General features: G+C 30.1%; 5 protein-coding genes across 7 annotated transcripts in view; 1 reads left to right on the top strand and 4 right to left on the bottom strand.

The window, feature by feature from the left end:
* The window catches only part of LOC130669052 (uncharacterized protein C05D11.1-like), a 230564-nt gene that overhangs the window by 3413 nt on the left and 212154 nt on the right, over positions 1-14997 (bottom strand). Inside the window, exons 2-3 of the mRNA XM_057471723.1 lie at positions 376-558; positions 40-281 (exon numbers count right to left, since the gene is read on the bottom strand). Coding sequence (XP_057327706.1) covers positions 40-281; positions 376-547 — 414 coding nt within the window. The 5' untranslated portion in view covers positions 548-558. The remainder of the gene's footprint in view (positions 1-39; positions 282-375; positions 559-14997) is intronic.
* LOC130669066 (uncharacterized) lies at positions 923-3422 on the bottom strand. Its single transcript, XM_057471741.1, has 3 exons — positions 2561-3422; positions 2147-2483; positions 923-2086 (listed from the first exon to the last, which is right to left on the bottom strand). Exons 1-3 carry the CDS (start codon positions 2578-2580, stop codon positions 1877-1879), a joined length of 567 nt encoding a protein of 188 aa, XP_057327724.1. The 5' UTR covers positions 2581-3422; the 3' UTR covers positions 923-1876.
* On the bottom strand, positions 4010-5393 carry LOC130669065 (uncharacterized). The gene is made up of 4 exons (XM_057471740.1): positions 5280-5393; positions 4762-4903; positions 4351-4687; positions 4010-4285 (listed from the first exon to the last, which is right to left on the bottom strand). The coding sequence occupies exons 2-4, from the start codon at positions 4824-4826 to the stop codon at positions 4073-4075; spliced, it is 615 nt and encodes a 204-aa protein (XP_057327723.1). The 5' UTR covers positions 4827-4903; positions 5280-5393; the 3' UTR covers positions 4010-4072.
* On the top strand, positions 5106-5946 carry LOC130669067 (DNA-directed RNA polymerase I subunit RPA12). Its single transcript, XM_057471742.1, has 3 exons — positions 5106-5376; positions 5535-5742; positions 5826-5946. Exons 1-3 carry the CDS (start codon positions 5244-5246, stop codon positions 5848-5850), a joined length of 366 nt encoding a protein of 121 aa, XP_057327725.1. The 5' UTR covers positions 5106-5243; the 3' UTR covers positions 5851-5946.
* The window catches only part of LOC130669055 (venom dipeptidyl peptidase 4-like), a 152133-nt gene continuing 144480 nt past the window's right edge, over positions 7345-14997 (bottom strand). For all 3 annotated transcript variants that reach the window (XM_057471726.1, XM_057471727.1, XM_057471728.1), the window contains 4 exons: positions 12946-13140; positions 9207-9367; positions 8417-8628; positions 7345-7921 (listed from right to left, as the gene is read on the bottom strand). In XM_057471726.1, coding sequence (XP_057327709.1) covers positions 7829-7921; positions 8417-8628; positions 9207-9367; positions 12946-13140 — 661 coding nt within the window. In that variant the 3' untranslated portion in view covers positions 7345-7828. The remainder of the gene's footprint in view (positions 7922-8416; positions 8629-9206; positions 9368-12945; positions 13141-14997) is intronic.

Below are 14997 nucleotides of genomic sequence, written 5' to 3' on the forward strand. Positions count from 1 at the left end.
TAGTGAAATTTATTAATTAATTAATTAATTGGTACGAACTTTCAAATTTGGGAAGAGAACATGATCTAGATAAATGGGCATGAGAGTCAAAAATCCCTCGCTGCCAACAGTAGTCATGGTGTAGTTGGTGTGGTCGCGATCAGTCCAGGCATTTGTCCCTGATGCGAGACATCTGTTGCCCAGAAGATCCAGGACTCCTTTGTAAGGATAATCCTCGCTGCCCAAAAAAATGAGGTGCTCCAGAGTATGGGGCAGTCCATCGTCATCAAACGCTTGAGTTGCTGTAAATTTAATTTTATTTTGGTATGAACGAGAAATTTGTTTTGTTTATTTGTTTTTGCTGAGTGAGTATTTGAGGTTAAGAGAGGGAGTTACCCAGACAGAAGTTTCCTCCGACGATGGGGCCGTCGACTTCTCCGATACAAACAGTTATTCCGGTTCTTGTTGACTTGTACTTGTGGACGGGAATGGTATCGTTTGATTTTGATGAACAAATCAATTCAAATCCACCCATGTTGCTCGTCGGAGAGTTATCTACAGGAGCCATTGTGCTTAAACTGATTGACACTGACGTCGTGACGAATGATGTGGAATCCTAACCCTAGAAAACCCACTGCCGGTGGCGGTTAGATTTTGTATTATATCCATTTTGGATTTTTTTTCTAACAGAAATTTTATTCAGTTTTTAAAAAATTTTTTTTTTTCAAAAAATTTACATGGAAATGAAAATTTAAATTTATGAAATTTTAATTTAAATAGATTACATATTTTATAAAATATGACAAACGCTGAAATTGTCTATGACGGTCAGTTGAAAATGAAATTTTGTGAAAAAAAAATTGTTTTTAATTTTTGAGTTTAAGGGAAATAAAAAATAGCCAATTAAAAATATTATTTTATTTTTATACATTTATTTAATATATATTTTTATCTATTTTAACAATCGCATGAAAATATATACATGACATCTTTCTTTGCCTGCCCTAATAGAAATTTTTCTGACTTTTCTCTGAAAAACTCTTTAGAACTGAGTTTTCCAGAGAAAATTCCGAAAAATTTCCACCATGTTGACGATATCGCGTTACAAAAATGTCATACACTTTAAAAAGTCAGGAGTGAATTTGAAGTAAATACTGATTTTATTTTTATTTCGCATTTACTCCCTGATTAAAAAAGTGAATTGAAAAGTATTGAAAAAGATGAGAAATGAATTCTTTCGAATACTTTCTATACCCCAAGGTTTTCATTTTGACATAAAATGAATACTTTTCAATCCCAAAATAATAAAAGAATTTCTGAACTTCTGAGGAATTGAAAAAGATTCAAATGAATTGATATTTTTAATCTTTCTGAATCCTTCTCAATACCTAAATAATCCGACATTTCGGATCAAGTGTGGGATTGAAAAAGATTGAAATGAATTGAAATTTTTGAATCTTTCTGAATCCTTCTCAATTCTCAATTCTTTTCAATACTTTCGAATTCCACTTTGGAATTGGAAAGTATTCAAACGATCGAAATTTCAATTCCATTCAATACTTTCCAAAACCGCCGAGGGATTGAAAAGAATTGAAATAATTTTCAATACTTTTCAATTCACTTTTTTAATCAGGGCTCCGCTAATTTTTTACAGTATAATGGCGGGAAAATTTCTTTTTTACTAATCGTACTTTTTATCTAGAAGTCGGAAAATAAAAAACCCAAATTTTGAATTTTTTTGAGATCCTTATGGTTCCCAAAATTTGTACCATCAACTTCTAGATGAAAAGTACATCAATTAGCCATAAAAAAATTTCTATCACCCGCAGCACGATATATTTTACTTCCAAATTATATATATATTTTTATGCGAATAAATAAATAATAATAATAGTAATTATTTAGTAGCTTTAATCCAATCAATTTCTAAAGCTGCTACGCCGGGTTGATTATCGGGTAAATAAGGACCCATATCAATTTTAAGTCCAATGTTTGTAATGGCCGTTAAATCAAGAGGATTTTCTTCCACCGGCAACTCGCGGCCGCGATAATAAGGTTTAAAATCAGCCAGAGGTAATTTCATCGTCGCGAATTCATTTTCCGGTGCCTGGAAAAAATTAAACGTAGACAATAAACTCCATATTTATTTGAATAAAAAAAAATTTACCGTAAAAACTTGACCAAAAACCATCGAATTATTATCTATGAGACCTCTGTGTCTCAACACCATCTTGTATCTCAAATTAGTGCCCTGCCCTCGGCATTTTATCGTCACGTAATTGAAATCCTGAAGATTGAAATTAGTCTCGCATCTTACAGCAGCGAATCCCATTTTGTTTGGCCGCGGGTTGAACAAAGTGAAAAAAATCCCCCGCTGAATCAGTTGAGTTTTTTGAATCACCAGCACAGCCTTTGACATCCCCGCGGTTTTTATAGTGTCCGAGTACTCGGTCCAGTTGTTGACTTGGTCCGTCCGCGTGAAATCAAATAGTGTCTGCGTGACTCTGTTCCATGTCGTCATTAAGTAAATTTATTAGTCCAATTAATTACAATTAAAATGAAATATAAATAAAATTTATACCCAGTTGCCGAGGCTACCATGTCATACTCCCGACCGATATCTTCTTACTGCTGAAAAATATTCTCCCAATCGATTTACAAAAATATACTCTGTACATATATCTCTATAAATATATACAGTATTTTTCTTATACATTTAAACATGACTATAAAATATAATAGTAAAAAAAAAAATTATTTAACATTGACTGCAGGTACCAGTCGTACCAAAGACGATCAAGCCAACAAAATATATATATATTTTATATATAAATAATATTTTATAGAGATCGCGTGTCACTGTCTATTTGATGTGTAACCGAGACCGAGAAGTCTGTTCTATTTTTATTTATTATATTTATTCAATCATTTTTACAATAACTCATTAAATTACAAGCAAGTAGATTGCTAATTATTAATTATTGACAGAGTATTTAATGTTTTCTTAATTAGTAATTCGCGTGCCAAATGCCAAAAGGGCGTATTACAGCAGTTAGATAGGGTTCCATGCCAAAAGGGCGTATAAAAAAATTTTTTTTGTCATTCTTTTTAGAATCGCTCGAAACGTAAAGATCTGCAGAAAAAAAATTTTTGACGTACTATCGCCAAAAGATATAGGGGAGGGTGGGGCAGAGCGGCCCCCCTGAAATTTTGATCAAAAAAAAAATTTTTTTTTTTTCGACTAATTACTATAAATCCGATATGTTTGCGCATTTTTACCCCTACGCATGACATTTGGGGCAAAATGGACCAGCCGAAACTTCCGAAAAAATTATTTTTTCATATTTTTCGGCCGTTTCTTTATGTAAGAGGCAAATTTGGTCACTAAAAATTTATAAAAATTAAATTTTTTTTTTTAGTTGATAAATTTTTGAAATAAAGTAAAATTATAGAATTGATTTTTTTTTTTATTAAATAACAATTAGTAATTAAGGTAATCGAGAGTGAACGATTTTTTACGCTTTAAAAAATTTTTTTCGAGTAATATAAAACCAAAAATAGTTGTCAAGAGAAAGAAATACATTCTTAATGATGGAAACAATTTAAAAAGAAAAAAACGAAAAAAAAAATTTTTTTTATCACTTTTTGAAGGGGGGCCGCTCTGCCCCACAAAAAAAAAAAAAAAAGTTTTTCAGAATTTTGGCAAAATGTCCATAAATTTGTTCGAAATAGGAAAAAAGTAAAGTGATCATATGGTTGAAAGCCACAAAAAATAATAATTGGCTTAGGGGGGCCGCTCTGCCCCACCCTCCCCTACGCCCTTTTGGCTTTGGAAATTTTTTTTTTATTTTTAGGCTTAGAACATGTTTACAAAACGATTGGCACCAGAAACAAAAAAATTATACGCCCTTTTGGTTCTTCAAAGCCAAAAGGGCGTATAGCTTTTATACGCCCTTTTGGCATTTGGCACGCGAATTATGTTTGATCAAGTGGACTATGGAGAGTAGATGGTCAATAAATGCAGGGATAGTTTGTTTGTAATAATTAATGATTATAATAATAATAATAATAATAATGATGATGATCTGGATGTTTAGATAGCAGCTGTAATTGTTTCAACTTCGAGAGCTGACACGCCGTATTGTTTAAATGGAGAGTAAACACCGCCATAAAGTTGTAATCCAAACATCGTTATGTTTGCAGTATCTAGAGGATCTCCATTGGGTATTTCGCGGCCGCGATAATAAGGTTTGAAATTTTTTAATGGTAAACTTATTGTCGTGAATTCTTTATCCGTCAATGAAACCTTTGAATAATTAAAACAAAATTTATTAAATATTGTGCTAAAAAAATATTAAACTGTATGCTTACGTCAAAAGTTTGTTCGTAAGAAATATCTTCATTAGAGGCAAGACCTTCGTGTCTTAAGACGATTTTGTAATGTTCGTTATTACCCTGGGCGCGGCATTTTATTTCGATATTATTGTACTCGGTCAGATCCCAATTAACGGGGATTCGCACCCCCGCAAATCCGGCTCCGTTTGGCTGAGGGTTCAGGAGAGTGAAAAAAATACCGCGTTGGAATAATTGAGTTTTTTGTAAAGTCAGCACTGCTTTGGACATTCCCTGGGTCCGAACAGTGTCTGATATTTCTGTCCAACTATTGACATTGCTGGCGGTTGTGAAATCGAACAGCGTTAACTTATTCCTGTTCAAAACGTATTTTTTTTTTAAATTATTATTAGTACTTACTGTAATTTAAATTAACTAATTACTAATTACCCTTTTACTGCTTGTGTCCATGTTACTCCCATCATTATGCTAGCAATCATGTGACATAATCTCATTTTTTAAATAATTATCTTTTTGCTGACTAATCTCAGAAACGTAAAAAAATTAAAACCCAATTTTATTTACTAATTATCTGTAAAAATATTAATTAACTTTTTAAAAAACTAGTTGTGGATAAATAATAATTTTTTTTTAATTATTAAATTAAAAATGGAATTTTAAAGAGCGCGCGGTTTGAATTTTCCCGCGGGAATTCAAATCCGCATTTCGCGCGTTCAAGATCGAGGGAACGGTTTTTTTTGTAAAAAGACGTTTCGTTTCCGTTCCAGAAAACATGTGAGTGAGTCACGTGACTAAAAAAGATAAATTCAGACTTAGACATATTTTTATTCTAATGCGCATGGTGTTGACCATAAGCACGTGGATTTATAAAAATTTGAGTATTTATCTCGAGTGAAAAGTTATAAAATAAAATGGAAGAAGAAAAAGAAAGTTGTTTTACTACAGACCCGAATTTTTGTGCTGATTGTGGTTCTATTTTACCCCTTCTTGGTGATAGAGGTGGAGTTACTTGTTATACTTGCAAACGTGAATGGGGTTCTGATGGTTAGTATTTTTTTTTTATTTCATATTCCTGTTCCATATTTTTTAATTCGTATTCCGATTATTTAATAAATAATTTGAATATTAATTAAAAGTTTTTTAAATATTTTGGCGCTCAATTCAAATCACGATATAGTAAAAATTTTTTATTCTTATTCAAGTTTTTGGAGATATGAAAATGTCATACACTATTAATTTTAATGATGAATCCGCATACGCAAAGCCAGAAGATGATAAAAAAAAATCCGAGGGTCCAGTTATTGACAGAAAATGCTCGCAATGCGGGAATGATAAAATGTCATACGCGACTCTGCAATTGAGGTCCGCCGACGAAGGGCAAACTGTCTTCTTTACCTGCACAAAATGCAAGTGAGTGTCCCAATTAAATTTGACAATTAATACAAACCTTAAGTATGAAAAAAAATTTAATGGTTTTTTATTTTTTTTTTCAGATTCAAAGAAACGGAAAATTCATAAGATTTCATATCAACTTTGTTACTTAATATTAATATATATATTTTTTATTTTAAAAAATCAGCTTTACAGCCTAATAAAAATTAATTATGCAAAGATGATTAATTTAAATTACTCATCACCTTAATTATTAAAGTTAAGTAGGTATGATTTATTCAAATATCGCGGTTTTAATTCAAAAATTAAATGCATTATAATTTTTATTAAACTCCTAATTAATAATAATTATAAGTAACTTCTTTTTTTGTTTAATTAATTTCGATCATTTTTTATGGGTAATTAATTATAAGTCGCGCGCATCTTATTTTTGGCAGAAAAAATCGAAAAAAAATTCTTGATTTTCTGTTTATTTTTACCGCGAATTAAATTAAAAATACAAAAATTTAAAGAAATGGTGATTTTAATTAATTTTTTTAATGGTAACTTACGAAAAAAAATTTCTGTCATGAGTTTCATTAAAATTATCACGTGATATATAAATATATTTTATAAATATTCAGGATCAAGGATGAAAAGAAGGAATAGATAAAAAATAATTAACAGTAAATTAATAAACCATAAAACTTTATATATTATTTTTATATTACACTCAACAAATAATAATAATAATAATAATAATAATGGTGTACAAGCATTGTTAAAATTCTATAGTGATTTATAATTAATAAATATTTATATTAATATTTTAATTAATTTTTTTTTTTAATATGAAAAAAATTTAAATCCATTAACAATACTCATATATGAAATTGCATTACGCTGCAATAAAACCCTTTATTTACAATGGATCGAGATAAACATTAACAGTTATTATTTATTATTATTATTTTTAAATATTTACTTATCATTTTTTTTCATCCGCTTATTTTTAGTATTTGATTATTTAAATTTATTTATATATATTTATAATTATCCACTCTTTAATTTTTTTAAATTTCAGTGGTCCAGGATTTAAAAAATTTTAACTGTTTAATGATAGTCATATTTACACTATAAGTGTATTTCAAATTTTTTAGTACCTTTAATTTTTTAATTTTATTTCTATTTTCGAAGTCTTAGTGAACCTAGTAATAGATATGATATTTATTAATAAAAAATAGTAACATAATTAAATTAATTGAAAATTTTTTTTTTTCGTTACTTATTTATATTTATATTTTTTAGAAGTAATAAAATTCATTGTTCAATTATCGATATTGCCTATAGGTACTTTGATTCGATTGTAACGCGATTTTTAATTGACGCGTCACTTAACTCAATGCATTTATATAAAGTGATAATTATAATACTAATTAAAAATTACCGTGTAATTAATAAAATAATTTTTTTTTGTGATAAAAATGAAATTTGTCTAGTCTATAAAAAAATTTTTAAATGCTTTTTAAAATTATAATTTTTTTAGTCAGCGGAAATCGTTTACTTTTTAAATTCATTTTTAAAAATTATAATTTTTAATTTTTAAAACAATTCGATAAAAAAATTTTTTTTATTTATAAAATGTAATTTAAAAAATAAAATCATAATTTATCTTAAGTACGAATTATTAAAAAAAAATTTTAATTAAAAATTTAACTTGATAATAATTTAAAATATCAACATTTTTTAAGCTCTTTAAAATCGATAACAAATTTGATTTTATTTTAGTCATTAATAAATTTTTTTTAAAAATGTCCATTAAATAGTGACTTAATAACTTTATAATTAATAGCCGCGAATCTATTGATAAAATATTAATTATTAATAATTTAAATTTTATATTTATTTTAATAGTAGTAATAATGATTATAATTACATATGGATTAGCGGCTAATTAATTATCGAATTGTTATTTACATGAACACTCATATTACAATATTGTACACGGACTATGTACATGTAATTTATTTACACAGACAAATCGTAATAACGTCCTAAAAGATTTTTTTTCCTTGTATTATTATTATTACAATCATTATATTTAAATAGACCGTCAGTCCGTAGATCATGATCTGAAGCAATCGCCTAGGAAATTTTCCAGCGAGTGGTAGAGATGTAACCTCGTTGATGCAATGCCGTGATCTTCATCTGTGTATGTCTGTAAAATATTAACTTAGTTAATTATCAAGCCAAAATAAAAATTTCTGCTGCTAAATTATATGAATTTCATTAATTAACTCAATTTTTTACTCAAGCGCGTCGCGAAATTGAGTAAAAATTTTGTAGTTCAATTAATCAACCCTAGATGGCAGCACACACTCAAAATTTTTTGGTTAATAGTTTAGTGAAATATCTATTAATTACAGTCAATTATTAACCGATTGATTAAAAATAAAATATATGACGAAAAAAAAATATAAAACTTGCAGAGGTCTAAAAATTTTTTAAACAGAAAGTCGGCGGTTCGATTTCAGCTCTCGGTCTTTTGTAAAAAAATTATTAAAATTATTTTTTTATCGTGATGGGGTCAAAAAGTTTTGGTAACTTGATTACGAGCAAAACAAAATATAATTATGGAGGACAAGTAAATTTGTATGCGTGGTTTTTAAATGAGTAATTAAGTTATACGATAGTAGTTTGTAAATATATTTACCTGCTGTCTAAATAATATATCCTTCTGCTCTAGGACCTTAGCCAGTAATAAAGATTGCTGATAGTGTACATTGTCATCCAGTGTACCGTGAATAAGATAATAACTATTTGATTTTATTTTGTCAGCTTTATTTAACAGCTGTGCTTGTTCATACCCATCAAAATTGTCTGATGCTATTGGCAAACCCATAAAACGCTCCGTATATATTGAATCTATAAACATAAATAGATGTTTTATCCACCTAGTTCTTTAAAAATAAAATTTATCATCATTCCCTAGGAAGTTAAACTTTGCTCAAAATATTTCCTTTACGTCTTAATATCACATGCCAAAATATTATCCTAGAGGGAGTTTATTTTAATATCAAAACTCCGGAACTCTGAATGTTGGAGTGAATTCAGATTTAAATAAAATTTGTAATCACTCCCGACTTCTTACAGTTCATGATATTGAGAGGCTGTGAAATTTGGACGCACGATATTCTGATAGATAACAATTAGACGTAGTGATATTTTGGCATTGATATTTTTTCGTATAATATTATGACCGTAATATTCAGTCGTGGCGGCAAATATTTAAGCGTAACTCAAATAAATTTTGTCGACTTACTAATTAATTGCCATGTAATTAACAACAAATAATCTAGCTCATGAATATATATTATAAGTTGGTAATTTAGTTTGTGGATATCGGATAAATATTTTGTGATATATTTATATAAAGTTTGGATGCGATACAAAAGTTTTTGATAAGTTTGAGAAATAAACTTTTGAATCCGTTGAAATCTTACCGTACAGAGTCCAATCGGTCACCGGTGCTACGGAAATACCGCATTTGAATACGCTATCACGATCCATTGCTAAACTCATTCCAGCTGCATATCCTCCGTAACTCCAGCCCCATATTCCCGTTTTACTTTTATCGATGAATGGAAAATTATCTTGCAAGTGTCTGTAACAAAAATTTTCACGTTAACTACTTATAAATAAAACATTTCCATCAGAATATAATGAAAAAAAAAAAAAAAAAAAAAAAACATATATATATTTCTACTTTACTACTTCATAAAATTTTTCATCTCAGCTTGTTAACTTTTTTATTTTTCATACAGACATAAATTATTCATATATTTTATAGTCCGAATAAAAAAAACTCTTTCTAAATTATTGACTTTCATTTGAGGAAAAATTAACAGAAATTTTTTAGGGCTTAATTTTTTTATTATTCGAGTTACTAAAGACTTAAAAGTCACTTGAGTATAAAAAAGTAAAGTTAAAATTCGCAAATAATGATGATGATAATTTAGTTGTCGAGTTAAAAAGGACCTGGCACAGAAAATATTTTCAGTTAGCCCAGATCCAAATAAAAGTTTTTGAATTCCTTGTTGGTTTCTGCCTCGAGGGCGAAATGAACAAGGGCCAGTAATTCTTGAGTGGAAGTAAATGTAAAAGTAAATCTAGAAGCAGAACCAGAGGCTGAAGAAGTAGAAGTAGAAGTAGAAGTAGAAATAGAAATAGAAGCTAAGGGAGTTAACGGGAGTAGCCAAGGGACCGGATGTCGAATGTTTTGCTGGCGCGTCGCGTTCGTTATGTAAAAAGTAAGTCACTAAATTGGAAATTGGCCAAACGATTGCGGAATATTTTTGTATTTCTACAATTGTTAATAATTATTATAGCTCTAGATTTTTTTGGTTTTATTTTTTATGTCTTTCTTTGCTTTTGAATTTATAAATTTAACTGTAAAGATACGAATCGGTTTATTTAGACTTTCGACCGTAGACCGTAGAGTCCATAGTTTGGAGTATCTAGAGTTTTATAGGTACTTGAGTAAAGTAAACTCGTAACGTTTAGTATTAAAGCTTACTTCAATAAAATGAAGATACCCAGACTTATTTTTTTTTAGTTTTCATTTTATTAAAACTACTTTTTGAGACTATAAAGAATCCGTTATGAGCAAATACCGGGATATTTCTAGTGTTTATTTTAACTTTTAATGAATAATTTAATGCGCTATAGTAAAGGCGCTATCATTTTTATGCTAAAAATTTTCAAAGTTTTCAAAATTATATCTTTTGTGTCCAAAGTGTCCTATGATAAATAATTTAATTTTATAAAATTGGATTTCAAAAACTTTACACGGAAAGAATTTTTTGATAAAAATCACTCTGTAATTTCGAGTAATCCTGGGCCGTTGCAAAAAATTGGTATATTTTGTTTTAAATTTAATATTTTTTGTTTAAATATTAACGTTGCTAGACCATGTTTTACTCTACTACTGAGTAATTTTTTAAAAGTCTTATATTTAATTGATTATTGTGAATATCTCATCTTAATCTATTCATTTTTACTCCATGCGATTAAATTTTACTCCCCAATATACCATTCTTTTGAACCCATTAACTGTTTGATGAAAAACTGCTTATAACTCGAATAAATTTTCTTATCTATGGGAGTAATTTTTACTCTAAACTGCAGGGTAATATTTCAGTAGTCTCCGTTAATCTTCGGTTAATATCGGCTTCAATTAAATGTTTTTATTTTGCTCGCGACAACTTACATGTTACGCACACAAACGTAGGCTTGGAAAAAAAGACGATCTCTGTTTCTCTCTATAACTTAATATTTATTTTAAAATTAAAAAAAAAATTTGTATCTTTTCTTCTTCAACACAATAAGAGTAATTTTTTTTTTATTCTTTTTCAAAATATTTATTTTAAGTCATATTCTAAGGCAATTAGATGGTTATTAGATTTTTTTATGGAAATTTCAGCCTATTAATTGTAATTTTTATTGTAATTCAATATAAATTTTATGAATTGAATCATCAACTTTTTGTCATAACCTACGAGTAAAAATTGAATTAGAGAGAATTTATTTAGACAGCCGCTAGGTGTAATTTTTACTCGTAATTGTGAGTAAAAATTAATCTGATTGATTTTTACTCACTGAAAGAATAAAATTTCGTAATTCGAAAGTAAAAAGTCGTAATGGCCCAAGATTACTTGATTTAGAGTAATTTTTATAATAGGGGAGGGTGGGGCAAAGTGGGCCCCTTGGGGCAAAGTAGGCCCCCCTAAAATTTAGAAAACCTCAAAAATTTTGGGGCAAAGTGGGCCCCCCTGAAATTTTCTATGAATGAGGCTCATAATAAGTCACCTTTACTTTTTTACGACTATTAATTTATTACTTATTAGCTTATTTATGTCTTACCCATTTTTGCCCACTTTACCCCATATTTCAAAATTCGTAATTTATTATGAACACAGCTTATTCATAACATTTTTAAAGTGAAGAATTTAAAAAAAGTAAAACAAGCAATAAATTTGTCTCACACAATTTTTTTAGATGGGGGCCCACCTTGCCCCTAATTTTCGATTTTTCAATTTCAATGGACACAGCTTATCAATGTTAAATAACAAACAAGAGCCTATAAAGTAGTGTAACGAGTAAAAAAAGTGAAGATAATCCCATTTCTAGCTTACGGGGCCCACTTTGCCCCACCCTCCCCTAAATAACATAGAAATATTCATACGAAAATTCTTTCCGTGAATAATTCATCGTTTTAAATTTCGCGCCAAATTTCCTAAAAGTCTAAAAAAAATTCAGGCGAAAATTTTTTTGACAGTGACGCATAAGTTTAGCTCTCGCAAGCAAGCTTGTAGGTTGTAGTATTGAATTCCATTTATTAAGCTCAAAATGCAATAGACCGAGATGAAATTTGCTGAGGCGTTTGGGATCCCCGCGACCCGCGGGCTTGGAGTTATACGGGACCACGTAGCTCACCATAATTCGTTTAACCACAACTACCTTCAGCACAACCCCTCAGCTCCTATCCTGCGTCTGACGATTAACTCTACGTCAACCTATATATGTATATAACAACGTGCCGATGAATTACTACCGCCTGCGGGTTCCTCTACTACAAGACCTATGTCTTAAGATTTATGTCCCGCTCTATAGATCGCTAGCTCTACATAACAGCATTACATCTTGACATATATAATACATTATAAATATTTAATTAATCATCACCATCATTTTCATTATCATTACGATGATTATTATCATTAAGAAATGACGGTGAGTGATGAAATCAAAGAGACGGAAATAAATGAATGGACATGCCAGTGCGGTCTTGGTCTAGACTCAAGACCAGCAGGAGAACGATTAATTTACTCAGAGTAAGTGGAATAAAAAACGTTTAAAGTTGAATAAAAGGTTCTTTGAGGTATTGTAGATCTGAAAAAGAAGTTAATTTAACGGACCCGAGAGCTTTCGGATTAGACGAGCCAAGTTTAGTACCACTTGCGGATCACGGGGATTACCTCATTTTCTTGTTTACTCTTTTTTGCAACACCGCCGATTCTGTGTATTTATTGTTCTCAAGTTTAATGCCTTCCTTTTGTCGGCTACGTGCGCCAGATATTTATTTTCCTTTGTTCAGCTTTTCCTTTTCCTTTTTCTTTTTATTTTTTCACAACATATATTTTGTATTACGCGCGATGTAATTAAAAAATAACAAGTGCTTACCTCGAGACATTTATTTGATCGTAAATTTCGACGGTCCCTAGATTTCTGTAGCCGGAGTACAACATCCGCGTGCCTTTCAATCCTGATCCCCGGCCGTCGATGGCTGCGTATATTATGTTTTTATTTGTTGATAAATATGTACCCCAGTCTATGTTGAACTTTTCCGTTACTTGGTACGTATTTGGGCCTCCGTATCTGAAAAAATTCCAAAAAGATTTATTTAAAATTTCCGGTGACTATTTTCCCCTTCACGCCTTGACGTAAATACAGTAGATAATTTTTTTTATTTTTACTGCACTGTAAAAAATCACTGGGGTAAGTCCAAGCGGTGTAGGTGTTAAATTTACCCCCGAAAGCGGTGTTAAAATAACGCCGCCGCCGGTGTAGATATTTTTTACCGGTGTTAAAATATTTTACTTTGTGAATTTTTTTACTCACTCGATCACTATACTTGTTAATAAATGATATTTTTTATTAATTTTCATAAAGAACTGACATTTTTTGTGTTTTATAATCTTTAAAGTTAATACTCCAAGCGGACGCAGTTTACCCCACTTTTACACCGGCATTACTCCGCTTTTACACCTGTTACCCCGCTTTTACACCGCTTTTACTCCGCTTTTACATCGGTTACCCCGCTTTAACACCAGTGTATTACTCCTCCTACACCGATGTAATTTGATTTTTACACCGGGTGGAGTTAAAACGAGTCTATTTTTAACACCGCTCTTTTTACAGTGCAGTTACCCCGCTTTAACACCGGTATTTTTAACACCGGTGTATTACTCCTCCTACACCGATGTAATTTGATTTTTACACCGGGCGGAGTTAAAACGAGTCTATTTTTAACACCGCTCTTTTTACAGTGCAGTTACCCCGCTTTTACTCCGCTTTTACACCGGTATTTTTAACACCGGTGTATTACTCCTCCTACACCGGTGTAATTTCATTTTTACACCGGGTGGAGTTAAAACGAGTCCATTTTTAACACCGCTCTTTTTACAGTGTGGTACTAATTTTGTGCCGGTTCCCTACATATGTATGTATATTTATATGAGTTTGCAAGTTAATTTAGATTTTAGTTCTGTCTCCACTCTAGTAAATTCACGGCTATGTAACTTGCTTCGTAAATTCTAATAACATCCACTTTGTACGCGACGCGTTGGTCTCAACTTACTAGCTTGTGAAAATAAAAATAAACTAGAAAAAAAAGGGAAAAGCAAAAAATAATAAAAATAAAAACTTTTGATGTTCACGACAGTGTAAGAAGACGTGGAAACACGAAAGTTGTAGCAGAGAAAGTCGCGTTGTGAAAAGTTGATCCAAAAGCTTGAGAAAAATGCATAACGACTTTGTACTTTCTCCATTTTTTTTATCTCGAATTTAATAAAGACGTCTTACTTTTCTTTTACTTCGCCCGCTACTTTTTGTCTCTTATTTTGCAGGATAAATTATTTTTTTGTAAATACCAAGTCGATGTAAAAAACTTTTATCAACAATTTAAGATTTTTTTGCTTAAACAAAATTCAATTTTAATTTAATTACGACCATTTAATTATTTTAAATTTACCTCTTTCCTATTTCATAAAATGAACAATATCTCGTTTTAAAATTTGCATTTTACAATTTACTTTTTGTCACGGAAAAAAAAGTACAATACGTATAAAAAGTGACAGAGAGAAACAAAAGAGACCTTACAAAAGTAGGTTTTTTTCTGCTGATACTCTTACTCTTACTCTTACTTTTATTCTCAGTGGAAAAAGAAGTCTACTTTAAGAATCCTCATCCTTTTTACGCGATCGTGTGCAAGATTATTCATGAACTTTAAGCAACTATAAAAAGGTAAAAAGGATTTGAGTAGTTTCCGTGTCTTGAGCATATTAAAATTTAACCAAATCCTTTCAATCGATAAAGAGCTATGATTTATATAGATAAATATATATATCAATATCATACGAATCAAGTTATTTTAAACGTAAAATTACCTCCGGAGGTTGTTTTCTCAAAATTACCTGCAATAAAATCACGTACTTGCGACACGTTATTTCAAAT

Source organism: Microplitis mediator, chromosome 5 (genome assembly GCF_029852145.1).
Source record: "Microplitis mediator isolate UGA2020A chromosome 5, iyMicMedi2.1, whole genome shotgun sequence".
In the NCBI taxonomy this organism is placed as follows: Eukaryota; Metazoa; Arthropoda; class Insecta; order Hymenoptera; family Braconidae; genus Microplitis; species Microplitis mediator.

Excerpts from the sequence above, each read along its gene's own strand:
- LOC130669066 (XM_057471741.1), bottom strand. The coding sequence starts at position 2,580 with ATGGTAGCCTCGGCAACTGG. Across the intron at positions 2,484-2,560 it reads ATGGTAGCCTCGGCAACTGG|AGTCACGCAGACACTATTTG; the intron begins GTATAAATTTTA and ends GACATGGAACAG. Across the intron at positions 2,087-2,146 it reads TTTTTGGTCAAGTTTTTACG|GCACCGGAAAATGAATTCGC; the intron begins GTAAATTTTTTT and ends AATTTTTTCCAG.
- LOC130669065 (XM_057471740.1), bottom strand. The coding sequence starts at position 4,826 with ATGAGATTATGTCACATGATTGCTAGCATAATGATGGGAGTAACATGG. Across the intron at positions 4,688-4,761 it reads TGGACACAAGCAGTAAAAGG|GAATAAGTTAACGCTGTTCG; the intron begins GTAATTAGTAAT and ends CGTTTTGAACAG. Across the intron at positions 4,286-4,350 it reads CTTACGAACAAACTTTTGAC|GTTTCATTGACGGATAAAGA; the intron begins GTAAGCATACAG and ends AATTATTCAAAG.
- LOC130669067 (XM_057471742.1), top strand. The coding sequence starts at position 5,244 with ATGGAAGAAGAAAAAGAAAGTTGTTTTACTACAGACCCGAATTTTTGT. Across the intron at positions 5,377-5,534 it reads ACGTGAATGGGGTTCTGATG|TTTTTGGAGATATGAAAATG; the intron begins GTTAGTATTTTT and ends TTCTTATTCAAG. Across the intron at positions 5,743-5,825 it reads TTTACCTGCACAAAATGCAA|ATTCAAAGAAACGGAAAATT; the intron begins GTGAGTGTCCCA and ends TTTTTTTTTCAG.